General features: G+C 35.3%; 3 protein-coding genes across 5 annotated transcripts in view; all 3 read right to left on the reverse strand.

The window, feature by feature from the left end:
• The window catches only part of LOC112158288 (probable polypeptide N-acetylgalactosaminyltransferase 8), a 13,111-nt gene extending 7,969 nt beyond the window's left edge, over positions 1 to 5,142 (reverse strand). The window contains exons 1-2 of one of the 2 annotated variants that reach the window (XR_004947200.1): positions 3,314 to 5,142; positions 2,967 to 3,201 (exon numbers count right to left, since the gene is read on the reverse strand). Coding sequence is in view for 1 of the 2 variants with exons in the window: in XM_024291565.2 (XP_024147333.1) it covers positions 2,967 to 3,201; positions 3,314 to 3,497 (419 nt within the window). In the remaining variant the exon portion in view is untranslated. The remainder of the gene's footprint in view (positions 1 to 2,966; positions 3,202 to 3,313) is intronic. The other variant, XM_024291565.2, reaches the window with a different exon arrangement.
• Positions 5,143 to 5,663: 521 nt separating this feature from the next.
• LOC112159181 (probable polypeptide N-acetylgalactosaminyltransferase 8) lies at positions 5,664 to 12,681 on the reverse strand. Its single transcript, XM_036210323.1, has 7 exons — positions 10,476 to 12,681; positions 9,361 to 9,592; positions 7,355 to 7,521; positions 6,329 to 6,559; positions 6,126 to 6,221; positions 5,890 to 6,057; positions 5,664 to 5,815 (listed from the first exon to the last, which is right to left on the reverse strand). Exons 1-4 carry the CDS (start codon positions 10,666 to 10,668, stop codon positions 6,411 to 6,413), a joined length of 741 nt encoding a protein of 246 aa, XP_036066216.1. The 5' UTR covers positions 10,669 to 12,681; the 3' UTR covers positions 5,664 to 5,815; positions 5,890 to 6,057; positions 6,126 to 6,221; positions 6,329 to 6,410.
• A 1,009-nt stretch (positions 12,682 to 13,690) lies between these two features.
• On the reverse strand, positions 13,691 to 16,750 carry rad51ap1 (RAD51 associated protein 1). 2 transcript variants are annotated; one of them, XM_024282426.2, is made up of 9 exons: positions 16,411 to 16,750; positions 16,260 to 16,306; positions 15,776 to 15,902; positions 15,088 to 15,188; positions 14,907 to 14,993; positions 14,683 to 14,802; positions 14,435 to 14,605; positions 14,238 to 14,345; positions 13,691 to 14,166 (listed from the first exon to the last, which is right to left on the reverse strand). In XM_024282426.2, exons 1-9 carry the CDS (start codon positions 16,425 to 16,427, stop codon positions 14,039 to 14,041), a joined length of 906 nt encoding a protein of 301 aa, XP_024138194.1. In that variant the 5' UTR covers positions 16,428 to 16,750; the 3' UTR covers positions 13,691 to 14,038. The 2 variants fall into 2 exon arrangements, with proteins under 2 accessions (XP_024138194.1, XP_024138188.1); XM_024282420.2 differs by having other exon boundaries at positions 14,238 to 14,360; positions 16,411 to 16,742.
• Positions 16,751 to 24,635: the final 7,885 nt, after the last annotated feature.

A 24,635-nucleotide genomic window follows, 5' to 3' on the forward strand; every position in this document is an offset into this window, starting at 1 on the left:
ACAGTAATCTTTCATATCAAGACGGGGGCCGCAAATCATCATCCTGCGGGCCGCAAATGGCCCGCGGGCCGCGAGTTTGAGACCCCTGAGTTAGACGCATCTTGAGTTAAATTATTTAAAATGACATGTTTACTTTCAGCAGAACATCGACAAAACTAGTTCTGCAGGTAAATTGTAATTAAACAGGGAGAGGTGTGAATAGAGGAAGATGTTTGTTTTTTATTGTTCTAGGAACAAACCATTCATCATTGCTGTACGTGTCTTTTTTTAAAGCCAAAAGTCAAATCTTTTATTGTTCATATGCTGCTAGTACATTGAGTTTGAGACGTGAGCACAAGTTCAAGCACAAACATTATCTCTGCAATTAGAATGATGACTCATCTGGTTGAATTTTAATTGTTCACTAAAGCTGGGTTGATAAAACTGATTAAAAGTAGAGATCGATGTAGCGCGTAATGCTAAAGTCTGCTAGCTTGATGCTAACATATAATGGGAAATACCCGACGACAGACTTGACCGTTTCATACGCAGATATTATAGTTGGAGACACTGTAGATTTATATTATGCTTAAAAAATACCAGTTTGATGACGGCTGTGTCATTTTTTTTTATTTATCACACCTCAAAAGTCAGACGTAGCTAAAGCTAGCTTGTGGTAGTTAGCCTCCACTTTGACGTTAAAGGGAAAATCTTCATCACAAAGTTCAAACAAGCTGCAAACATTTTACAAAGAATCAAATCAAATAAAGTTGTTGATTTGTGGAAACTTGTAAAAGTGACATTTGATCATTTTTCTACAGCAAGCCTGAATTAGGTGAAACTTTAGCACAGAAAATGTGATTTTGTGTTGAAAAAAATACACAATGAATGAGGATTTATGTAGCAAAACAACTTTCTTTAATTGAATCTTCATCATCTGCATAAAAAATATTTACTCATATTTTTAGACTTTATTTATTTTTTTATTTTAAATTTTTTAACTTTTTTAAATAGCATTTAGTAGCATTTTATTTTGAAAACGAAAGCTTAAAAACGCCAAATGCAGCCACGATTAAAACTGTTCCGTGGCTTGAAAAAAAGTTGGAGTCTTAAGTACGGTTTTTTGTGTATACTGTCTTCTTCTTCTGGAATAAGGTGTAATGCTTTAGCACAATCGCCACCTAGTGGCCAAACTGAAACGCCCTCCGGTAGAGGCAGAACAATTATTGGAGCTTTTCTGTTTGAGAATTGACATAAAACTGTATTCTATTAACAATCTCATTTTTATGTCACTAATACATTAATATATCTCTAAACAAATGTGTCTACATTTTTAAAATGTGTAAACTCAAAATTGAATTGAATTGAGTGACGTGAAAGAATCAGATTTTTTTTTTTAAATAAATTCTCGAAATTAATAGCGATACCAAACCCTATTATTAACTGTTCTTTTAGCTATAAAATATAAAAGTAACACATCCTTCAATCGACCTGTTCGACCGGGACCTTCAAGTCGAGAACTTGTTCCACATGTAATATTCCAGAAAGCAAACAACCTTTCTAATCGGTCGTAAATTTTATGGCGCCAAACAAATTCAGTAGCGTTGCACTGATTTACTTTTTTGAAGCACTCAATTTTTCCCTCTTTTCTGAATGTGTTTTGAGATGACAAATTTGCTTTTATGATTTTCCTGCCCCTTTCCGCACTTTTTTTTGGCATGTAAAAACTCAACCACACTTTCAGCAATCTTGGTATCAAAACGTTCAGATAGTTCCGGACATTAATTCTTGAATTTTTTTATATTCATAAACTGTATAGTTTTTTGAAATATTGAGCAAAATATGGCGCATAGGAAACGAAAGAGAAAGTCTTCAAGTGTGAAAATTTAAAATAGATTAGCAACAAGCCTTTAAATACATTCATGTGATGTGTTTACCTGATATTTTAGCAACGTGCTAACGTGTTTGGCTAATTTAGTTTACTGAGGAATTTCAGGCTATTTTGGAGTTAAGCTAATATTTAAGCAATGAGCTAACCTTTTTGGCTAATATTTTATTTATTGGGGTTTTCTAAGACTATTTAGAGTTTAGCTTCTATTTTATTTTTGACGAATTTAATTTACTGAGGAGGAATTTTAGGTTATGGAGTTTAGCTTGTATTTAAGCAACGAGCTAGCTTTTTTAAATGATCAGGCATCTACTAACTTTTTTTTATGCTATTTTGGAGTTTATCAAATATTTCAGGAACATGCTAACAATTTTGGCTAGTTTGTTATCTACTAAGGTTTTTACTGGATAATTTAGGGTTTAGTTTCTATTTTTTGACCGTTTTTGACAAATTTTGTTTATATGTGCTAGCTTTTTTGGCTAATTTGGCATCTGCTGGGGTTTTTATGCTAATCTGGAGTTTAGCTCATATTTTAGCAGCATGTTAACATTTTTGGCTATGTTTTTTATCTACTAAGGTTAGTCTAATTTAGAGTTTAGCTTCTATTTTAGCAACAGGCTAACATTTTTGACTAATTTAGTTTACTGAGGAATTTTTTAGGGAATTTTGAGTTTAGCTAGTATTTAAGCAACAACCTATCTATTTTTTGGCTAATTTGGTATGTATTGGGGATTTTCAAGCAATTTTACTACAAATTTTTCAGATATTTAGGTCACCTTTCAGCAAATTTAACATTTTGCAAATACAGTAGTTTTTACATTTTCAGAAAAAAGCTTCAGGACCTTCAGCGACTACTTTCAGCAAAAAGCATTACAACTAGCATTATCGCAGGTGATGCAACTTTTCTATATGGAATTGTTGTTTGACTAATATTTTATTTCTTCCGTAAATGAACCATGAATTTAAAACGTTTTAACCCTTTAACACCTGAGGCGTCATCAGTGATGCCTAAACACAAAATCTTTAACATTCTGTAACTTTTCAACCGTTAACACGTCATTCCAGTGGATACTGAAGGAGAAAAGCATCGTGAGCTCACCTGGGAGGCCTGGTGTCGGGGATCTCTCTGTTGAGCGGCAGCCTGTCGCTCAGGTAAGTGTTGTAGCCGTATTTCTTAAATAAATACTTGGCTTCTTTCTGCTCCCCTTCAGACAGGTGGTCCCCCCACTTTTGGAACAGAGGAGAATTTGGATAAAGTTTCCTCACTGCCTTCTTCTCCTCCTTCCTTTTTGTCTCCATCTGCTTGTCGTTTTCATCCTTTTGCAGCCGACTGACTGTGAAAACATTTGGATTCAGAGCAAACTGAAGATGATTTGTGTTAAAACAACAATTTAACCCTACTTTAGCTCAAATTTGTACATTTTAAATTTTCAGCCAGGGACTCACTCAGCCTGTTGATGTCAGCCTCCATCTTGCTCACCCTCAGCAGGACCTCTTGACCCCTGATGGAGTCGTTGAGGTGGAGTTTTCTTGAATAGTCATAGACGTCTCTTTTTATGGAGTTCAGGTAAAACAAAACCCAAACCGAGACAAAAGCTATGAATAAAACTTTCAGACTGCCAGACCTCATTCTGTAAGTGAGGGTCAGCTTTTACACAGTGAGATGAGGAAGCTTACTTCAAATCCAGGTGTTGGAGTTTCACAGTATGAAGTGATTCTGTGTCTCCACCCCAGGGTGGAGGCAAAGAAACACTTAGTATTGTGAAACTTGAGCTGTTTGGGTTTTTATTGCTTTTATTTTTGTATTGTACCCACAATAAGGTGATAAAAAAACAATATTAATTTTTAGTTTGACTCGTAACCGTGGGTCTTTTACTCATCAGACTCAGGTGGAAAAATTGCCCAAATTTTACTACATTTGAGGAACATTAAATATAGATAATCACCCCCCACACAGTCTTTTTCTCAACTCCTTTGATGCAAGCAAACACATGCAGATGTACCATAACTGATTTCCTAATTATACCATGTTTAAGGCTTTAAATCCTCCCTGCTTTTCTTTCATCACACCTGGGTATTAAAGAGTGAGTCATTTGTCTCCTTGAAGAAGAGCAAACCAGCCGTAGTCAAAATGGAGAGTCTGGCTAACAAAATTATATTTTTTAGCCTCAAGTTTTTACAGTTTTTAATGTATAACATTAATTTAAAGTATAATAACTGTTCTTTTATTTTTATTTTCTGATCGTACAGGTTTTTTCTTTTTTACTTTGATTTTCTTTACAGTAAAAAAATACATTTATGCTAAAAGTTTTCCTTTCATTTCTTTACCAGTTTTTAAACTAGTTTGGATTTATTTCTACATGATGACATTTGTTTCACTTACATCGTTTTTTTTTTGTGTTTTAAACATCTAAACCTGCAGCAACATAAACGTCAAAGATATCTCATTACACAGGACATTCTTCCAATTTTTTACTTCTTTTTTAAGGACAAAAAAACTTTGTAAACTTTGTCGTCCAGACTTAAAAAATGATCAGGATCGTATCGGCCTTGAAAAGAACCGTATCGGTTGATCCCTGTCACATAAAATCCTCCTGTTGCTGCAGATTCACTTCAATTAAGTCAAATGTGGGGTTTTCTTATTTGATGCGTCAACATTATTTTTCTATTTTTACTATTGACTATAAACATGACAACAACAAGAACACAGAGTTCAACTTTTTTAAATATATACATGTGTTTCACGCTAATTCTAATAATAAATCCTTTTAATACTAGATTAAACCTTTTACTGTCATGTTTAGAATCTAAACATAGATTGTAACTCTTTGTGAACTACAAGTATTTAAATAAAAACTACAAAAAACATAATTGATGCACAGAGAAGGACCGACTTAAGTTGGAAGTGCTCCCCCTGCTGGACTCTTGTAGACTGAGGAGGAAGGTCAAAGGCCAGGGATGCCCCCTTTTTTTCTTTTAAACAACCCTAATGCAAAACTTTGCTTTTGCTAATTTACTTTTAATACATTTTGAGTAAATTTACATAATCGTTATTAGTTATTTCTTAACAGTTACACCTATTTTTTTTATTTACAAGCTGACTTATGTGACTTTTACCCTGAATAGTTTGAATTTATGTATTTTTTTTTCTTACTTTCCCATAAAACTATTTGTATCATATTTATATATGTATTTCTGAGACTCCTATCTTATTGGCATGATCCAAGTTTTCTGCCTTGCAATTCATCATCCTTCCACTAGGGGGCTTTTCCTGCTCATTTCAAAATGGCTGCCTACATGAAATCACAAAAATACTTTTGGTGGGACAAGTTTTTGCTAATTTTCTAAACTTTATAGTGAGAATAGCTCAACAATTGTTATTTATTTTTATAGATTACTATTTGCTGTATTGAAAGAATGAAAAATTAGTTGATTATTTATTTTTTATAATACAGATACACCATGTTAAAAATTTGTCAATCAAATTTTGGACAGAGGGTTAAAAAGAAACATAGTTCTTAAAAAAAAAAAAAAAAAAAAAATTTCGGTCAAATTTTTGGGGGTTTACAGGGTTAATAGATTTTTGTGTCCAACATGAAAATATTCTGGAAATCACAGTTTGGTGGAAAAGTTTGAAACCCAATAAAAAGTCAAAAAATGAGTTTAAATCCAAAACAATATCACCTTTTTAAAATATTTTGTGGTAAATATAACTCAGTTTCATTTGTCAAAATGTGAGGAAAATAAAAAAATTCTTACAGAAAAAAAATCCAACAAAAGACAATAAAGGAGTCACTTTAGACCATTTGCAGAAACAGTCTGATTGACGACATGTTGGATCTTCCAGCTTTGGCCGCTGCACTGTTGAACGACGAGACTGAAGTATCCATCTTTTCCCCGTGCGACCTCCAGACATCGCTTTGTCTGCCTGTTCTGGATCTGTCCTCCCTTTTTTAGAAACACAGACATGTCTTTAAAATATGACCTAATTTCTCTTTTTTTATGTTTAAACCAGTGAGTACCTGCTTAAAATCCCACAACATGTGAAATTTCTTCTCTTGGGCGACCTTGCACTCATAGAGACCAGGAAAATTCCCAGAACCGAGGTCCACCAGACAGCTATCGCTGTTGTACTTGTGAGATTTGATCCCACCGATGTAGAGTTTGCCATCAGTGTTGTAATAACATTGCTAAAAAAACACATTATGTTAAAATCAATCAAACATATAGTTTGTTTAGGATAAACGTCTGAACACACCTGATATAAGAAGAAGTGGCATGGATATATTATAGGTGTGTTTCCTGGTTGTGGGCCTTGGTCCACACAGAGATCTGGCTTCAGATCATTAATCAGCTGTTAATACAAACCAAAATATTACACAAATATTCTTGCATCATATATTGTGTGTAGTTCCAATAAACAGTTCATTAGTTTGTAATTTCTTCATTAATTAGACGCACGTCCAGTTCAGCAGATATTCTCAGTCCTCTGGCTAGCTCGTCTTCCTAGCCGCTCCTTCTTATCTTCCTGTCCCGTTCCATCTCATCTATCCCGTTCTATCTCAAAGTTTTCAAGTAGTTCAAAATGCAGCAGCAAGGTCATTAGCTCGGCGTGCCTCACTTTCTTCACCAGGCCTGGACGCTCTTCATGAATCAAGCTGATGTAGTCGTCCAGCTTCTGCATCAAATCCTCTAGGTAGAAAAAGAAAATTATGTCTTTTTTTTAATCTTTCTAATTTTCCTCATTAATTAAAATATGACAAGAAATTCAAAAATTTTATCCAGGCATTAATAATCCAACCATATATTTTAACCCCATATATACGTCATATTTGATACTTGACACCCCTATCTCATTACTTTGATCTCATTCCCCTAAAAAGTCCATGTTTTCTGCCCTGCAGTTCATCCTTATTCCACTAGGGGCATTAGAACATCTTTCCCTGCTCATTTCAAAATGGCCGCCTCCATGAAAACTCAAAAACACTTTTGGCGGGAAAGGTTTTTTCTAATTTTCCAAACTTCATAGTGAAAGTAGCTCAACTACTGTTCATTTTTTTTAAATACTATTTTCTGTATTGAAAGAATGAAAAAATCGTTCATAAATTAGTCGTTGAAATACAAGTACACCATGTTGAACAGTGTGTGAAAAAAGTTTCTTTTAACTTATGTCAATATTTTTACAACTAATCAAATAAAGAACAAAAAAATAGGATACTGTAACACACCTTGGATGTGTTTCCTTATTATTCCTCAATAAAAAAAAATCATTGGCTGGACTGCAGATGTTTGTCATATTTGATCAACCTGATAACCTGGTAGCTAAAGTACACAGGACTATCGGGAATATTTTACCTCACCTCTTATCCAAACATCTTAAGTCTGCTTCCACATGAGCTGATAAATGGCGCTCTTGTATTACTTCTGGAATAATTTTCCGTTTGCCAAACGCCTTCCTGTGTTCAAACAGTTTTTGAGTCAGTTTACCGTTTGAGCTGTGATCATCGACCAGAATGATCTCCGTCAGCAGACGGGCGGGCGTCTTGTCCATGATGCTGCGGATGGCCCTCTTGATGATGGAAAGAGCTTCATCCAGGTAGATCAGGACAACACTGAGGGACGGCAGCTCTTCTGGATATTTCCTCTCTGCACACCTACTTTCAATCAACACACTTAACAGGAATGATTTTTTCAAGATTCAAGACAAATTTTAGTGATTGTGATTTTTTTTTTCTTGCACTGAGTCGCCAAGGTTTTATCAAAAGTTGGCATCTCTGAGTCAAGAATATTTTTTTAAACAACATTTTAGTAATATTTAAGTATTTAGAATATCCTGATTTTTTTTATTGAAACTCTAAGTCATTTTCAATCATTTTAAACCACATTTTTTTCAAAACTTTAACCACTTTAGTGTAATTAACGAAAATAAAAAAACTTTTAGAGTAGGGCTGAGTATCGATTAAGATTTCTAGAATCGATTCGATTTAGATTTTTTTTCTTCAATTCAATTCAATTTTGAGTTTGCACTAGACACATTTGTTTAGAAATATATTACTAATCTACTACTGTATAAGTTTTGAATATATTTATATTAATCCGATGCAGTTCACATACTGTAAAATGTATTAGTGAAATAATGAGATTACAGAGAAGCTCCAACAAAAATGTTCAGATCATTAGCTCTGTAAACATTGTTCTGCTTCTCCTTTCAGTTTGGCCACTAGGTGGAGCTAGCGCAACAGCATTACACCTTATTCCAGAAGAAGAAGAAAGTTTGAGGAGAAACTGATGCTTTAGACCAGAGATCCCCAAACCCGTGGGCCAGAACACTATTGGTTTAATAGGGATTCACTTTTTCTTTATTTCTTTATTAGCATTATTTTTCTTCTCTGAGTTTTTAGCTTTTCAGCCCTTTCAGCTATTAAAATATTCAGCTCTTTTTATGCTAGCTTTATCGACTGTTTTGGCATTTACTAAGGATTTTTAGGCTATTTTAGAGTTTAGCTAATATTTCAGCTGGATGCTAACTGTTTTGGCTACTTTTTTTGGCTAAAAAATTAGGCTAGCTTGGAATTAAGCTAATTACTAAAAAAACTGAAAAAAACTAAATTAGGCAAAACAGCTAGCATGTAGCTGAACTACATGCTAGCTGTTTTGCCTAATTTAGTTTTTTTTCCCCAGTTTTTTAGGCTAATTTGTCATTTCGCTAATATTTTAGCTAGCTATCAGCTTCAGCTATTAGCTTCAGCATTTTCAGCTTACAGGGTTCACTCTAGCATTATCACAGATAACGCTACAGATCTAGTTTTTTAAATGTTTTAGTATTTTTTTCTATGAACATCACAGAAATTAATTATTTAAAATTTGGCTACGTGTGGCTTTCTGGGAAAACCGTAAATGTTTACATTTAGACTGTGATAGTTACACTTTTTCTGTTAGCCTACAAGCCGACCCCGGTCCTACATCAAAGAAGAAAATATGGGGACCCCTGTTTTAAAACACAAATTGTTACTTTTAAAGTATTTACTTAAAAGATTTTAGAAAATTCATGTTGGAGTTTATAAAGATGTTAATTTAGTCAGCAATGTATCTTTAGGTTGATTGAGCGTTAGCATGAACCGTCCTATGGGAAATCCTATTAAAGGTTAGCATCAAGCTAGTGGACTTAGCTTTAATCGATTTTGTCATCCCAGCCCTACTTTTATTTGACTATTAATTAAAAAACAAATGTAAATAACTTTTTTACATAATTTCTGACAGTAAATTAAACATTTTTAAACGTATTTGCCTGACATATTAGACAAATAAAATATTTTGTTACTGATCTTCCGATGGCAACTTCCAGCACTACACTACAGTAAAGATGAACGTCCTCTAAATATTGATGCAGCTCAGCCTCATAAACACTGATTGCAAATGTCTTATGACATTCATGTGTGAGGAAGGTGGGACTGATAGCAGCAGATCCTCCAGCAGCAGGATGCCAAGCTCACCTGGGAGGCCGGGTGTCGGGGATCTCTCTGCTGAGCGGCAGCCGGTCGCTCAGGAAGGCGTTGTAACCAAACCTCTGAAACAGAGTCTGGGCTTCTTCCTGGTCCTCTTCGGACAGATGATCCCCCCACTGGCTGAACAGAGGAGACTTTGGGTGCAGCTTTCTCACCATCTTCCTCTCCTGCTTCAACTCTCCCTCCTGCTCTTTGCTTTCCAGCTTTTTCAGCAGACCAACTGTGCACAAACATGGATGGTTCCAATCTGTGAGGTAGTTGCGTCAAAAATCACCGTGTCCGAATATACAGATACCGGCCGTATATAATAAATATAAAGCAAAGATTTAATTTCTTTAAGCAACAAACTGTTATTATAATCTTAAATTTTTTTAAAATTATTATTTTATTAAAAAAAAAGACATTCCCAGTAGTGTTTTAAATATGATTATAACGTTTTTAACCAAAATCCCACAATCTAAAGGTCTTAAAAAGGCATTTTTCATGATAATCTGAAGCCTCTGTTTCAAAAATCTTCTCTGAGGGGGCGTGGCTTTTGGAGCTGAGTAGCTCCGCCCCTGATCCCCCCCCCACCCCTCCCTGTCTGTGATATGTCTGTAAATCTTTACAGCTGCAACAAAAAATGTCAAGCAATATCGGAAAAGTCCAGCCGTATCGTTTGAGCGATTGACAAGGAAGTAAAGAAAAATACCACACATACATGTTAAAAACTCAATTGTATTGTAAATTGTATTTGAAAACAGATAAATTGGATTTTAATTTTTTTAGGGCTAAATACGACAAAAGTTTTTAAATTAAAAGCAGACATTTGGATGGAGGACAGGTGGATGGATTGACAAAATTTTATTTTTTTAGATCAGTTTATTTATCATTAGCAACCAATAAACAGTGCATTATCATTTAGCTGTGTTAAAAATATAAATAATTTACAACTAATAAACAAAAAATGCATCAATTGGTCATCAAAAGGAAGATTTTTTAATTATTTAAATCCACTAAAAGACACGATCGTCATTAAAATCAAGAATTTACATTAAAAAAGTGTGTTAAAATGGTCATATTTTCACATAATGAATAGACTTAAATATATAAAAACCTCTCACCCAGTCTGCTGATGTCTGCTTCCATCTTGCTCATCCTCTGCAGGATCCCCTGACCCCTGATGGAGTCGTTGTGGTGGGCCCTCTGGAGTCTCTCTGAGTGACTGTGAACCTCTCTCTTGATGGAGCCCAGGTAAAACAAAGCCGAAGACACGACGAAAAGCACCAAAGCGCCTTTCAACCTGCCAGACCTCATGATGGTGCCGCTCGGTGAGTGGAGTTTAGGTTCATGCAGGAAGAAAAGGAGGAAGAGGAGGAGAAAGTTTTCCCTAAATTTAGGTTATCAACCCCCCACCCCGTGTCCTTTTCTCCACCCCGTTGAAGTAAGCACACATGATTGCTCTCAAACAGATGCACCATAACTGCGCTGATTTCCAGATGTCCATTTATTGTTAAAGAGCACACACCATGATTTTCAATAGTCTTTCAGAGTGAACTATAACTATTTATTTGATCTTATATTACATTTGGAACGCTAAAGAACACATTTTTTTATGAAATATGAGTTCATGACTCTTTCCACACCAGGAAGTAAAACAAGTCGATCTCTGAAGCTCCGCCCTTTGCTCCCAGAGGGTGCCGCCCATTTCATGACGTCAACCTAAAGCTGTCCCTAAAACCTAAAAATCCCCATCAATTAAAAAAAAAATGTTGATATACTTACTGTGAAGCTAAATCCCCAAAACAGAGCACAGACGGAATGGGGATGGCTAATGGGTTCAAGCTAGCTGATCACCGCTAGCTCGAGCTGCTAGCTTTGCGGAGAAAGTGTTCGGCCAAATCCGAATTTTTTCCTTCTAAACATCACGTCTCCATTTGAAGGGGGAGTTTGAGTAAAAGTGTGTTCAGGAAATGTATTTTTTTAAATTCGAAAAAGTCCTCCCCCGCGAGGCTAAACCGCGTCACGCTGAGAAGCGCTTTTCTTCACGTGGGTGCGCTCTGAATATTTACATTTAAATCTAAGTAATGACTTTTTGTTGTAGCGTGACCTTTTGAAGTTCTAAAACTGGTGTTATTTATATTCAACACAGGAAGCTCTGCGCTAAAGCTAGCGGACTGGCGATTATTGATGACATCATCGACGAAAGTGACGCCCGAAATACGAGACACTATTTTTTCATAACTCTCCATTTGGAGGGCCAAATGAAGGGGAAGGGAGAACGGAAGAATTCTGATTGGGCCTTTGTTAGCCTGGGGGCGGAGCAGACTCTTCCTTTCTCACAACTGTTTTCATATTAGTGCAAACACATTGCCTTACATGAGATATTCTTTTTATTTTAATTCTTTTTTTAAAATCAAAAACATTTATTGCATTTAAAAAGATCGCTTTTAATCATTTATTGCTTTTTTAAGTGTTTGAGATTGAAGGAAGTTTTTATCACTTTATTCTGACAGCTTAATATATACATTTTAGCAGCCATTGTAACTATAAAATTATTAAAATTAAAAATGTTGAAAATTCAGATTCAGAGTCTCTGCTCATTTTAACTTTGTGCTTAATTGTTTATTATTGCATATTTATTTTTCTAACTTCTACTATAGTTTCTTTAGGATGCATGAGCAGCAATACAACAGAATTGATATGAAATCTGTTTTGGAAATGTTATGTGTGGATTTCAGTCTGATTTTGGGGCATTATCAGCTTTACGCATAAACTTTTTAGTAAGTTAATTCACAAATATGGTATTGAAATAGTTTGTTTTTAAAACAGTTTTTTAAACTGCTGAGGTTATGGTTCATTTCATACAGAAAGCAGTTTCAATATATTTAAATATCAAATTTTCCAATAAAACAGTGACTATATCTTTTTTTGCATTTGTATAAATAAAAATGAAAATAATGTTTTTAATGCTTAGTAAGCATTCAAACTATAGTGTTTCTCCTGCTCCTTTCTGTACGTTTTTCGGCACGTAAAAACTCAACCACACTTTGAGCAACTTAAGCAATCTTGGTATCAAAACATTCACCTCATTCAGGACTGATTGTGCTTTCAGCTTCATAAACTTTATATTTTTTTGAAATATTGAGCAAAATATGCCCCATACGAAATTAATAAGAGGTTATTCAAATTCTTCAAAAACATTGTGCACTTTGAGACCATCGTTTACAGTCATTTTAAAATTATCTGGCATTGAGTTGTTAAATTAGCATCATGCTAGCTCATTTGGGTAATCTGGCATCTACTGGGGTTTTATGCTAATTTGGAATTGATCTAATATTTTAGCAACATGCTAACGTTTTCCACTAATATGTTATCTACTGAAGTTTTTATGCTAACTTGGGATTTTTCTAATATTTTAGCAACAAGCTAACATTTTCAGCTAACATGTTATCTACTGGGGTTTTTATGCTAATTTGGAATTTTTCTAATATTATAGCAACAAGCTAACATTTTCAACTAGCATGTTATCTACTGAAGTTTTTATGCTAACTTGGGATTTTTCTAATATTTTAGCAACAAGGTAACATTTTCAGCTAACATGTAACCTGCTAAGGTTTTTATGATAATTTGGAATTTTTCTAATATTTTAGCAACAAGCTAACATTTTCAACTAGCATGTTATCTACTGAAGTTTTTATGCTAATTTGGAATTTTTCTAATATTATAGCAACATGCTAACATTTTCCTCTAATATGCTATCTACTGAGGTTTTTATGCTAATATTGAATTTATCTAATATTTGAGCAACAAGCTAACATTTTCGTCTAATACGGCTAATAACGTCTTGGGTCTAATTTGATAAGTTCACCTGATATTTTAGCAGCAGGCAAACTAAACTAAACTAAACTAATTTGCAGTTGTGCTAATATGTTAGCAATGTGCTAGCTTTTAAGGCAAATTTGGCATCTGGCAACTTTTGACTAAATTGACATTTATTGGGGATTTTTAGGCTATTTTGGAGTTTAGCTAGTATTGTAGCAATATGCTAGCTTTTTAAGCTAATTTGGAATCTACTTGGGTTTTTTGGGTTCCAAATTGTAGTTTACATCATATTTAAGCAACACACTACATGTCTGGCACGTATTAAGGATTTTTAAGCACTTACTACAAATTTTTCAAAATTTAAGCCAACTTTAGCTGACTTTCATAGTTATTTAACAAAATTTCCTGTCTTGTAGCAAGTTTAGCATTTTTAAAATAGTTTTTTCCACAAATCCCTTCAACAATTAGAGTAAATTGCTTCAGCAAAAAGCATTCACACTATTATTATCGCAGCTAATGCAACTTTTCTAGTTTTATTTGAGTTTTATGTACATAATATACAAAGTTTGCAGAACAAGTAAAAAGAAAAAAACAAAAGAATTGATAAGGCTATGAAAATGTCAGAAAATAAAGCATTTGAATTAAAAAGAGAAACGGTTTAGTTTCCTCACAAACAGTTTTCTCAAACTCACACAAAGAATAAAAGATTTACTAACAAAGACCAGAATGTGTAGACTTTGTGATGCTTTTAAGGTGGAAATTTGAGTTCAAGTTTTAGACTTGTGTCATAAATAACCGGGAGACCAGAATTAATTTTATGATCTTCTCTGAAAATCGTCCGTTCCTGGTGCTCCATGAGGCGCTAGTGACTTGCGACGCTGGGATGGAGCGGCTTGACCCGGACCAGACGGGACAGTCCGAGTCGCAGCCCCTGGCTGGGCGACTTCACCGGTGGACTGTGTGACGATGAGGCGCTTTTACCAATCTGAGCTGGAAAAAAAATCAAAGTATTAGCCTTCAATCGGATTAAATGTGATGAGAAGAACTCGACTGTTCCGTACCGGGTGGGTTCCACTTGGGGACTCTCCCTGCCGCCGGGCTCAAAGAGGATGCAGGCTTTGAGGGAGGAGGTCTCGTAGGTGTGGGTTTGGAAGGTGGAGGACTTTTTACTGGTTTGGAAGCAGCTAAAATATAGAAGAATCAAGAGGATGGAAAACTCCAGGTGTTGAAAAATCTTTGATAAAAGTGAGAAACAAACCTTCAGGCTTCATCTTTGATGGTTTTGACGGTTGTTTGTCCTTTTTAGAAGACGCCGCTGATTTGGTTCTAACTTTTGTGGAGACTTTGTCCTTCTTTTTGGATTTCTTAACTGTAAATTCTTCCTCCTCACTCTCAGCTGGCTCACTGAAATCTTCATCACTTTCTGAATCTGGAAAAGCAGCAAACAGTTATAACACATGAAACCAAGAGGACAGTTATTTACGGAGCTGTGGGTAAACTCCTAACCGGGTGTGAGTTTGGGTTGATAGTCGTCGTCGTCATCTTTAATTTTTATAATTTCTGCGGTTTTAGATGAAGTCTTCTTCGAGGCGGATGATCTAATCTCTGACGAGATTACGTCTAAGCCTGGGCACACAAAGGAAAATAAAAAAATAAATGATTAAACTTAAAAAATATATAAATATAAATATTTATTTAACATGTGGGAGGTTAAAAAATAGAATATTTACCCATAACGGCTCCATCTACACTGCAGTTAGAAAAGTGCAAAGAAGCCGGATCTGTATTTTCATCGATGGGGGTTTGAATCTTTTCATCTGATGGAGATTTTTTTTTTTTTTTAGAAATTTAGTTACTGCTCTCAGAGAAAAAAACACAAATATATTTAACATTTTTCAAGACAAAACAAACCTTTAGAAGACGACTCCTTCAGTCTGTCTGTTTTGTTGAGCAAAGAAAGTGTGATGGCCGCCTCCAGATCTCGTTCATAAAGTTTTTCATCCAGCGGTTTTCTGAGAAAATTAATGGTAATTGGTTAAAAAAAATTTAATTCTGTATGTTTATGTTTCTCAGGTGGTATATATGAAAAAAACACTACTATAGTATGTACACAACATTTCGCCAAAAAGTTTTGAAATATTTTTGTGAACAAAATCAACCAAAATAAAATATTAAGATGTGAAAAAATGTAATGAAAGTCCCACTCCAATCATCTTTTGATCTATTTCAAAGCATTTTCACTTAATTTTAGCCAAACTCTTGTGCTATTTTCTAGGATCTAGTCTCTGCAGAGCAACAGTAGTTTAAAACTTTCCCCTCTGAGCTGTACATGGAGCAACCAGTTGCTGAGAGCTCTCTGTTTACATGCTCTCCTGCTAGCTAACGGACCCTCACAACCTCTAACGTAACAGTACAGAAAACTATTTTGATCTAAATGCTCAGATGAGCCTAATTGTCTTAATATATGTTCTCCATCATCAGAAAAATTAACATGTTAAAAACACTAAAAGCTAAATTTTCATTGGTGTGGCTGACAATAATCTAAACACGCACAAGTAACAAAAAAAAAAAAAAAACACCTGAATGTCCAACATTTTACCTGATTTTTTCTTTCTGTGACGACTCAGAGACTATTTCTTGACTTGAAGATTTCCTCTGTTGTTGTTGTTTCACTTCTTCCTTGGGTTTTTTGTGCGGTGGTGCTTTCACCGAGGCAAAATCTTCATCTGACAAATAAAAGACACCAGGAAAATCAAAAGAAAATATCCTTTTTTGGGGTAAAGTTGAATTGTGATAAAGGAGTGGCCTTAAATATGTTTACTGTCCTGAAGTTTAGTCAAATAGACTCTTTTATCAGCTCGTGTATAGATTTATTTATATACATATTTTTTAATCTTTAAAATAAATAAACTATAAACATGACAGGTGTTTTAAATTAGAGGCTAAATTCAAAATTTTAAAAGAATTATGTGGAGGAGAGACAGAATTGTTGGTGTAAATAATCAAACATATTAGAGAGAGAAAAATAATAGAAAATAAAAGTTGAATTATTAGTTGACAAGAACCAAATACAAATAACTTACCATCCTCAAAATCCTTGGCTTCACAATAATTCACAACTTTCGCTTTTCTGAATGTAAACAACAAATAACGTAGACAAATTAGCATTTCTATTCATGTTTAAAATAAAAAACAAACACAGAAACAATCATTTTAAAAAGGCTTCTTGCTCACCTCGACGGCCGCTCCATCCCTTTAGAAGATTTACTCCAAATAATAACCTTTATCAACGATCACTGCTATGCACATCAACGGCGAGTTAGCCGCTACTTTATCCTTCGATTACATTAAGCTAACACGTACTATGGAACGAAACTGATTCGGATTAAAAGTCTAACATTTCACCGACGAAGAAAAGATTTTACTTAAATTCCCCAGTACAGTAATTTAGAAAATTATACTAATTTTGTGCGGCGACGAAGGAATAACCAGCTTCTGGTTTTAAGCAGCCCGCCTGAACTGACCAGAAGTGACGTCACGATTTGTTGACGAAGTTATCGGATAGCGGAAGTAGATTCGAGGTTTTTTTTTTTAATATGATTCAATTTTATTTGTTTTTAGAAAATACCACTAGTAAAAACATTAAATCTAAATAGTTTAGTAAACTTATTGTAAACGTCTTAAAAAAATTATTTGAGTAAAAAAAGTATCGAATCTACTGTTCATCAAAGCAAATTTTGCTTAATTTATGTCAGCCGTACACGCGGTCAAAACCATTAATACTGTCTGTATAATACAGTATATGTCTAAAACTTGTATTATAAATGTTTGATTTTTTTAATCTTTAAATTTATTATTTGAAAATGTAGTTTAATCACAAAAATGAAATATTTTTCCTAATTTTGTTATAGATATGTCAGGAATGCTTTGAAAACACTTGATATTTGTGAATCTTTAAAGCCGCAGACTGTTTCTTCTTTCTACTGTATTTTACACATTTGTTCTCCTGTTGTATACTTGGGTGCCATCAATAAAGTTTTAAACAAAACTTTTATTATTCAGCTAAAAAAATCTGAGTTTTTTTTTTTTTTTTTTTTTTTAGTGATTTTAGGAGGCAAAATTAAAGCTTTAAAATCCCCAGCATAATTAAAAAACAAGTGTTTTACGATAAACTAATACCAAATGGAATATAATTCCTCTACACATCAGATATTTTTGCAGTAATTTTTTATATTTCTGTTTAAAATTACATGCACTTAAAATGTGTGTTGTATAATATTATTGTATTTGAACTGTATCATTTCATTCGCTTTTAATTATTTAATTTTTTTCCTTTCTTACCCTGATGCCTGATCTCCAGAAATAATTTTATTTTAATTTCATGGCGAGACCAATAAAGTTGATCTTTCCTGATCTTAGATGGGGATATTTTCTGTGTTGGTTTGTTTATATACAATAAAAACAGATTTTTGTTGCTACTGAAAGCTGCTTGTGAGGGGATTATTCTCTAAAAATAATCCAACCATCCAACAGATGGCAGTATAAACTTGACGACTCCTGTTGCTCCAGTTCCTGAGTCTAACCAGTTGATTGCCCTCAAATTGACATGTCCTCAACTGCCTAGTCGCCCACACACAGGGAAGAAGCAATCACAGTTCTGAACAGCAGTTAAAACGAAATCTCCTTTTTCTTTTTTTTACTGTGGTTCTTCGAGAGCAGCCGCTGTATCGAAAGTTGTCATTTTCCAGCGTGTGAGTGGGTGGTTGCCCGCTGTGGTTTGTCACACAGCGGCCCCTGGAGCAGACGCTCCCATCACGGCTGTGATGGGCCGTGTTTTTGGGCCCAGGAAGGGAAGGAAGACGTACAGCCGTGGGGCCAAAAGGTCCTGTGGTCGCACATTCCTCAACTCCTCCAGCTCGGCCTACAGCTGAGTCGAAAATATCCTCTGGTGTCATGCAAACAGTGCGGTCACAACATCATGCTTCCGTCACACATATAGATGTTTACATTTTATTTGTGACAGAGCAACTGTAGTTGTTGTCTATTCTAAAATCAGTGGTTCTCAAGTTTGATTTGCTAATTTAAACTCTAAATCTTTGGGTTTTTTTTCTTAAACATGATATGTTATGGATCAGATAGAGTTAGATTTACATTTTTAAAGTGTCTACTTATAAAAAAAAACATAATTTGTAAAACAATTTTTTACATAAGAGTACTGAAAAGCAGTTGAATTAAGGAAAATGCAAAAAGCTTTTTGCAAAATGCTAAATTTCCCAAAAGACTGAAAATGTAATTAAAAACTACAAAAATAGCAGAAGTTGACCTAAATTTCTGAAAAATTTGTAGTAAAATTGCTAAAAAATCCCTAATACATGCTAATTTTGCAAAAATATTTAATGTGTTGTTTAAAAAAGAGCTAAACTCTAAATTAGCCCAAAAAACCTTATTAGATGCCAAATTAGCCAAAAAAAGCTAGCATATTGCTAAAATACTAGCTAAACTCCAAATAGCCTAAAATTCTCCAATAAACCAAATTAGTTAAAAACGTTTCCCTGTTGCTAAAATAGAAGCTGAACTCTAAATTAGCCTAAAAAAAAAAAAAACCTCAGTAGATGCCAGATTGCCCAAATAAGCTAGCATAATGCTAATTTAACCGCTCAATGCCATTTTTTTTTTGAAAATTATAATAAAAAAAATGAAAACATAGCCCATGAATAAATATGTATAAAGACTTGTTGCTATTCTAACCAAAAATACAATCTTGGTATCAAAACGTTCAGTTTGCTTAGGACATTACTGCTTATATTTTTGGTATTCATAAACTTTGTAGTTTGTAAAATATCGAGCAAAATATGCCATATATAAAATGAGTGAGAAAATTTTAAAATTTCAAAATTTTAAGTAGATTAGCAACAAGGCATTGAATATATTCATGGGCTATGTTTTCATCACTTATGGTAAAATTAAAACATTTTGGAGTTTAGCTAATATTTTAGCAACAGGTCAACTTTTTTGGCTAATTTGTTCTCTACTCGAGTTTTAGGCTAATTTGGAGATTAGCTTGTATTTCAGCAACAGGCTAACGTTTTTGACTAATTTAGTTTACTGGGGGATTTTTGGCGTTTAGCTAGTATTTAAGCAACGTGCTAGCTTTTTGGCTAATTACAGAAGTTTTTTATGCTAATTTGGAGTTTAGCTAATATTTTGCAACAGGCTAACATTTTTGGCTAGTTTGCTTTCTTCTGAGGTTTTTATAGGCTAATTTAGATTTTTAGCAACATGTTTTTGACTGATTTAGTTCACTGGGGAATTTTAGACTATTTGGGAGTTTAGCTAGTATTTAAGCAACAACCTAGCTGCTTTGGCTAATACTTTTTGTTAATTTGGATATTAGCTAATATTTAAGCGACATGCAAAATTTGTAAAATTGGCATGTGTTAGGGATTTTTAAGCAATTTTACTACAAATTTTTCAGAAATTTAGGTGAACTTCCGCTCTCTTTCATAGTTATTTAATAACATGTTCAGCCTTTTAGCAAATTTAACATTTTGCAAATATGTTTTGCATTTTCAGCAAATCCCATCAGGAATTAAAGTAAATTGCATCACGATTTTCAGCAAAAAGCTTCAGCAACTTCAGTGACTATTTTCAGTAAAAAGCATTCACACTAGCATTATTGCAGGTAATGCAGCTTTTTTAGTTAAAGATTTATGTTTATGTTGAACAAATTTTTTTATCTTTACAAGTAAAATGTGACCTTTTGGAGTTTTAAAACACAAAAAAATGTTATTTAATCAAGTTTTAGTATTTATTAAATGCTATTTAGGGACTTTGAGTATAAAGAAATGCAAAAAATTAAATATCTAAACAAGGAGGAGATGTAAGCAATTACTTTTCTTATGACATGCGTTTTTAGGGTTTATTTTTGCCTTTCTGCTTAAATGAGCATCATCACAAAATTTGCACAGAGAGGTGGCTTGATTGTTCGGCCTCACCGGTTGCGGCGAGGTCATCGGTGGTCTTCGGTTGTGTTTGTTAGTTGGAAGTGGTCAGGAGGCCGTCTTCCTCCTCAACCGCTCCGGTGAATGCCATCATTATGCAGTGTATGGCCTCTCAGAGTGGTAGTTTGTGTGAGGCCGTCAATGTCCGAGTGGCGTTGCCCCTTTATGGCTGTTCCGCAGGCAGAGACTTCTATGTTGTTATTTACATTCCACGCATATTGGCGGAAAAATAGACGGCTTCTTTACTGCTGGGATATTTTAAGACGTGCACAAGGTTGGCTGCATGAATAGGTTGTAACACAGCTTTTATTTTATTTTATTGTGGGACACAATGTTATGAATTCAACCTCAAACTAAGTACTCCTTGATGAGATATTCGGATATCCGGCGGCGCTGCTGTTGTGTCAGCGTGGTGTTCTTAATGTAACCTTGAATCAGATGTCTTCGAGGACAGGGTGCAGGCGACCGCAGCAGCCACGGCTGCAGCCTGTGGGCAGGCACATCTGTCGGTCAGCGGCTTCCGGAGTTTGTTGTCTCACTCCTTTTTCTCTCAAGTGCATGCTTTCGATTTCTTTTTTTATCTTTTTAAAGAGCATGCCCAACATTTATGGAAGAGATTTCCGGAAGTGAAGCTTTCTGACGAAAACAGCTGACTTTTTAAATTCAAAAAGGATGATAAAAGAACACATAAAAGGAGATACTGTACCAAACAAATGAATATGTGTGTTGATGATCTGGATATAAATACATCAAAGTCTGGGCGTTAATTCAACATAATTAAAAATAGTATCGTTGTTTCCTGCTGTCCACTTGGAGAGTGTCGGAGGGTTGGAGAAGGTCTCTCCTGAGTGCAACCTTTTAACAGTCAGGTCACTGGCAAACGGATACAAGGACATGAAGGCTGTGTGACTTATGTTTCAGCGCGCCTATGATGCAGTCGTATGACTGCTAGCTGATTTGTTGACAGATCAGCTACTTCAGACTTCATGTTCTTGGAGAAGTACTTGCAAAAGTACCTCCCGACATGCTCTCTGTGCACTTACCGGTGAGTGATCTATTATATCTGGTGAAAAAAATTAACTAGATACACCAAAAGTGTTTAGCCGAGCATCCAGACATTCTGTTAATTGTGGAGAAAATTAAGAATGCAACGAGCTGCGCTTCATCAGGTTATACTTAAAGTAGGTTTAAGTGAAATGTCATTGATCTCATGCGGTGTCCCTCTGCTGCAATGCAGAAACTTTTCATCCCTGTAACAAAAAACTGTCTCTGCAGATTTTTGACACCAGAGGGCGTCATTCACACATGAAAAGGGGATGGATGTTTCCCCAATGAAGAGGGAAGTTAATGCTGAACAAACATCTTTCCCACAGCACAGGAACAGAGTGATTAATCAACCATATATTTTTGCTCATCATGATTTTTTTTTCCTTGTTTTGGTCTTTTTCTCTTTTTATCCAGTGAAAACCGAGTGTTAAATCTACTGATGTCAGTTCCCCCGGTGCTTCGGCAAGACAGTAGAGGACAATGATATAGCTGAGCATAGTATAGAGAACTTGGGAAAAATGAATATATAAATATATGAAATACTGTAACAATACATACACACACACACACATATATATATATATATATATATATATATATATATATATTAGAGGTGTCAGACGATTGAAATTTTTAATTGCGATTAATCGCATGTTGTCCGTAGTTAACTCGCAATTAATCACAAATTAATACGTGGCCTTTTTTTTTAGGAAAGAAATCTGTGCTTCGTGGAATTTAGCAGTTCTACATTAATTATGAAAACAAGAAAGGCAAAATTAATAGTTTTCATCAGAAATACTTTATTTTGTAACATTGTATTGAGATAAACTTTCTTAACAATAAAAGGCTGTAACATAAAATGCCTAACAAAAGCCCAAGTGCAAGTAAAGGGCATTTTAAATTCAAAACTTCAATCAACGTTCAGTAAAATAAAATAAAATAAATAAAATTTCCATAACACTTTCATGTTCATTTTTTGTCAGGACCAAATCTTTTCCTCCTCTGCTGAACTGCAGTAATGAATGAAATAGAGATCTATCATTTCCAATGAACTTTTGTTTTTTAAAACATTAAAGACTGAGAAAAGCGGGACACACTGTGGATAGTTTGACAGTCTGTTACTGCCGCCGCGTTCTCTGGCTGCAGCTCGATGCAGCGACGTGTCCAGCGGAGCTCACGCCATGAATATGCCGGCAGACAGACCGCTATGCTGGGGCTGGATCACGCTCAAACCTCCAGAACATTTAAAACGTCCCCCGGTGCGCTTGCTGTTCGGAACGTCGGGGGTCCGCAGCTCTCGGGACGCGGCGCCGGACGCAAACCGGAGCCAGGTTAGGGTGCAGGAGCTTTATGTGTCCTGGCGCCGGGCCGGTTCTAGCTAGCTAGCTCGGTGGTTGGAGACCCGCCCGTGATCTAGTGAGAGCAGCCGGTGATTTAGGGGGCAGGACGCCCGCGCGCGGTATGGAAAGGGATGTATGAGAAAATCCGCAATTAATGCATCAAAAAGTTGTCGGCGTTACGCACATGTGAAATTAACGCGTAATTAACGCGACAAATCTGACAGCCCTAATATATGTATATATATATATATTATATATATATACTACGCTGCTGCTGTTGATGGGAAAAGCCGAAAGGAAAAGAAGAAGAAGAAGATATATACTACGCTGCAAGACAGTAGAGGACATTGATGGAAATAGCTGAGATTAGTATAGAAAAGTTGGAAAAAAACGAATATGAATATATATATATATATATATATATATATATATATATATATATAGTAATTTAGTATATATATTACTAATATAAATAAATATAGTATTGCATATGTATATATTTTGTATATAGGTATATGTATCATATCGTGAGACACGCATAAGGATGTACTATATCGTATCACCAGGCTCTAGCCAATACACACCCTTGCTAGAGTGCCATCACTATGCACATATACTCTCCCATGAGGAGAATACAAAAAAGGAAAATTAAGCTCAGTGTTTATTTTAATACATTTTTAGTGAATCAGAAGCAGACAATGAAATGACTATTTGTGAAATATGGATCTCCCTGCTAATGCATCCACTTGAAGATTACTAGATCCATGTACATCTTTGTTTTCTTCATCCAAGCTTAAAACCATATGGCTAGAAATGCTTATAGTTTAATTTTAAGCTGTAAGGGCCTGATAGTGTGTAAATAAAAAGCCCTCAGCAGCGGGTAGAGAAAGAGGGGCGGGGTTGCCTTTGCACCAATGGTCCCCGTAAAATTCAGAGGCGAATTTCTAATGAACTACTACAGAAACTATGTCCTAAAAAAACAATTTTTTAGACATTATTTTGGCTAAAAATGATTAAACGACCGCTGGGAACGTCATTAAAATACCCCAAAATGTGGTAAACTTAATAAATTATCTTGGAAGGGAAATGCAATGTGTCCATAAGATTCAGATTAAGTTACAAAAGAAGAACCGACCTTCCAATTTTTAAAAAAGTATATATATTTTTTCCACTTGATAATTTGGTACTTGTGGGTGTATTTGTGTACATATATTTGTATGTTTAAGCACATTATATAGTTGTTTGTGTATTAATTGCTTTCCAGGCCTGCCCAGACCTCCTTCTGGGCTCAGATTTCCTCCAGCGGGGGCCATGACAAAAATAAAAGATCTGATCTTTGTTGTGCTGGCAGAATGACAGAAGCTCCGTTCAAGATGACTCACTCACTCAGCAGACTGCAATTCCTGCTGGTCTCCTCTATCCGTCAGCCAAATTGCCTTGATCCTTGTTTCGTTGCCGCCTGCCGCCCAGCGTTGCGCTCGCCGATAGTTTAGCAAGGTGGACGTATCCTCATGACCGGCGGCGTGGTTTTCATCCCATGGGGGTGAGAACGTGCAAAGCAGTGAGCAAATGTGCTGGAGGAATTCCTCGCATTCTTCTGCCCGGTGCTGGTGGCTTTGGTTCGGTGTTGGGTTCCTGACAGAGGGAAGAGGAGCCAGGGGACTCATCAGCCAACTCAGCAGCTGACACTTCCTCTAATCACTATCTCTTCCTGCAGCCGTAAACCAGAACATCTGACTTTTCAGCATGTCAACCACATAAACACAACTTTTCTCGCTGCCTTTGGGCCTGCCAGCTTTTTCCTGGAAAGAGGAAATGAAGAAAAGGGTCCAATATTAGAAAGCCAATGATCACAACTCTAAAAAAGGTTGAAAATGGCCTTAAAAAGGTCAGTTCAATAAGCTTCTAACGTCAAATAACAGTGTCTTTATAGACCTCTAATCTAAATCCTCTGTGCCTCTTGCTGCCTCAGTCCTGAATCCTGCTGTGCTCGCACTCTTCACACTAACATGCATCCAATGTAAAGGTTGCAAAACTGTCCGATCCCAGCTTTCAGCTCTCTTGGGATGAT

This window comes from Oryzias melastigma, linkage group LG23 (assembly GCF_002922805.2).
Source record: "Oryzias melastigma strain HK-1 linkage group LG23, ASM292280v2, whole genome shotgun sequence".
NCBI classification, from domain to species: Eukaryota; Metazoa; Chordata; class Actinopteri; order Beloniformes; family Adrianichthyidae; genus Oryzias; species Oryzias melastigma.

Excerpts from the sequence above, each read along its gene's own strand:
- LOC112159181 (XM_036210323.1), bottom strand. The coding sequence starts at position 10,668 with ATGAGGTCTGGCAGGTTGAAAGGCGCTTTGGTGCTTTTCGTCGTGTCT. Across the intron at positions 9,593-10,475 it reads AGCAGACATCAGCAGACTGG|TTGGTCTGCTGAAAAAGCTG; the intron begins GTGAGAGGTTTT and ends GTTTGTGCACAG. Across the intron at positions 7,522-9,360 it reads CCCGACACCCGGCCTCCCAG|GTGTGCAGAGAGGAAATATC; the intron begins GTGAGCTTGGCA and ends GATTGAAAGTAG.
- rad51ap1 (XM_024282420.2), bottom strand. Across the intron at positions 14,803-14,906 it reads TGTAGATGGAGCCGTTATGG|GCTTAGACGTAATCTCGTCA; the intron begins GTAAATATTCTA and ends TTGTGTGCCCAG. Across the intron at positions 14,606-14,682 it reads TCAACCCAAACTCACACCCG|ATTCAGAAAGTGATGAAGAT; the intron begins GTTAGGAGTTTA and ends CTGCTTTTCCAG.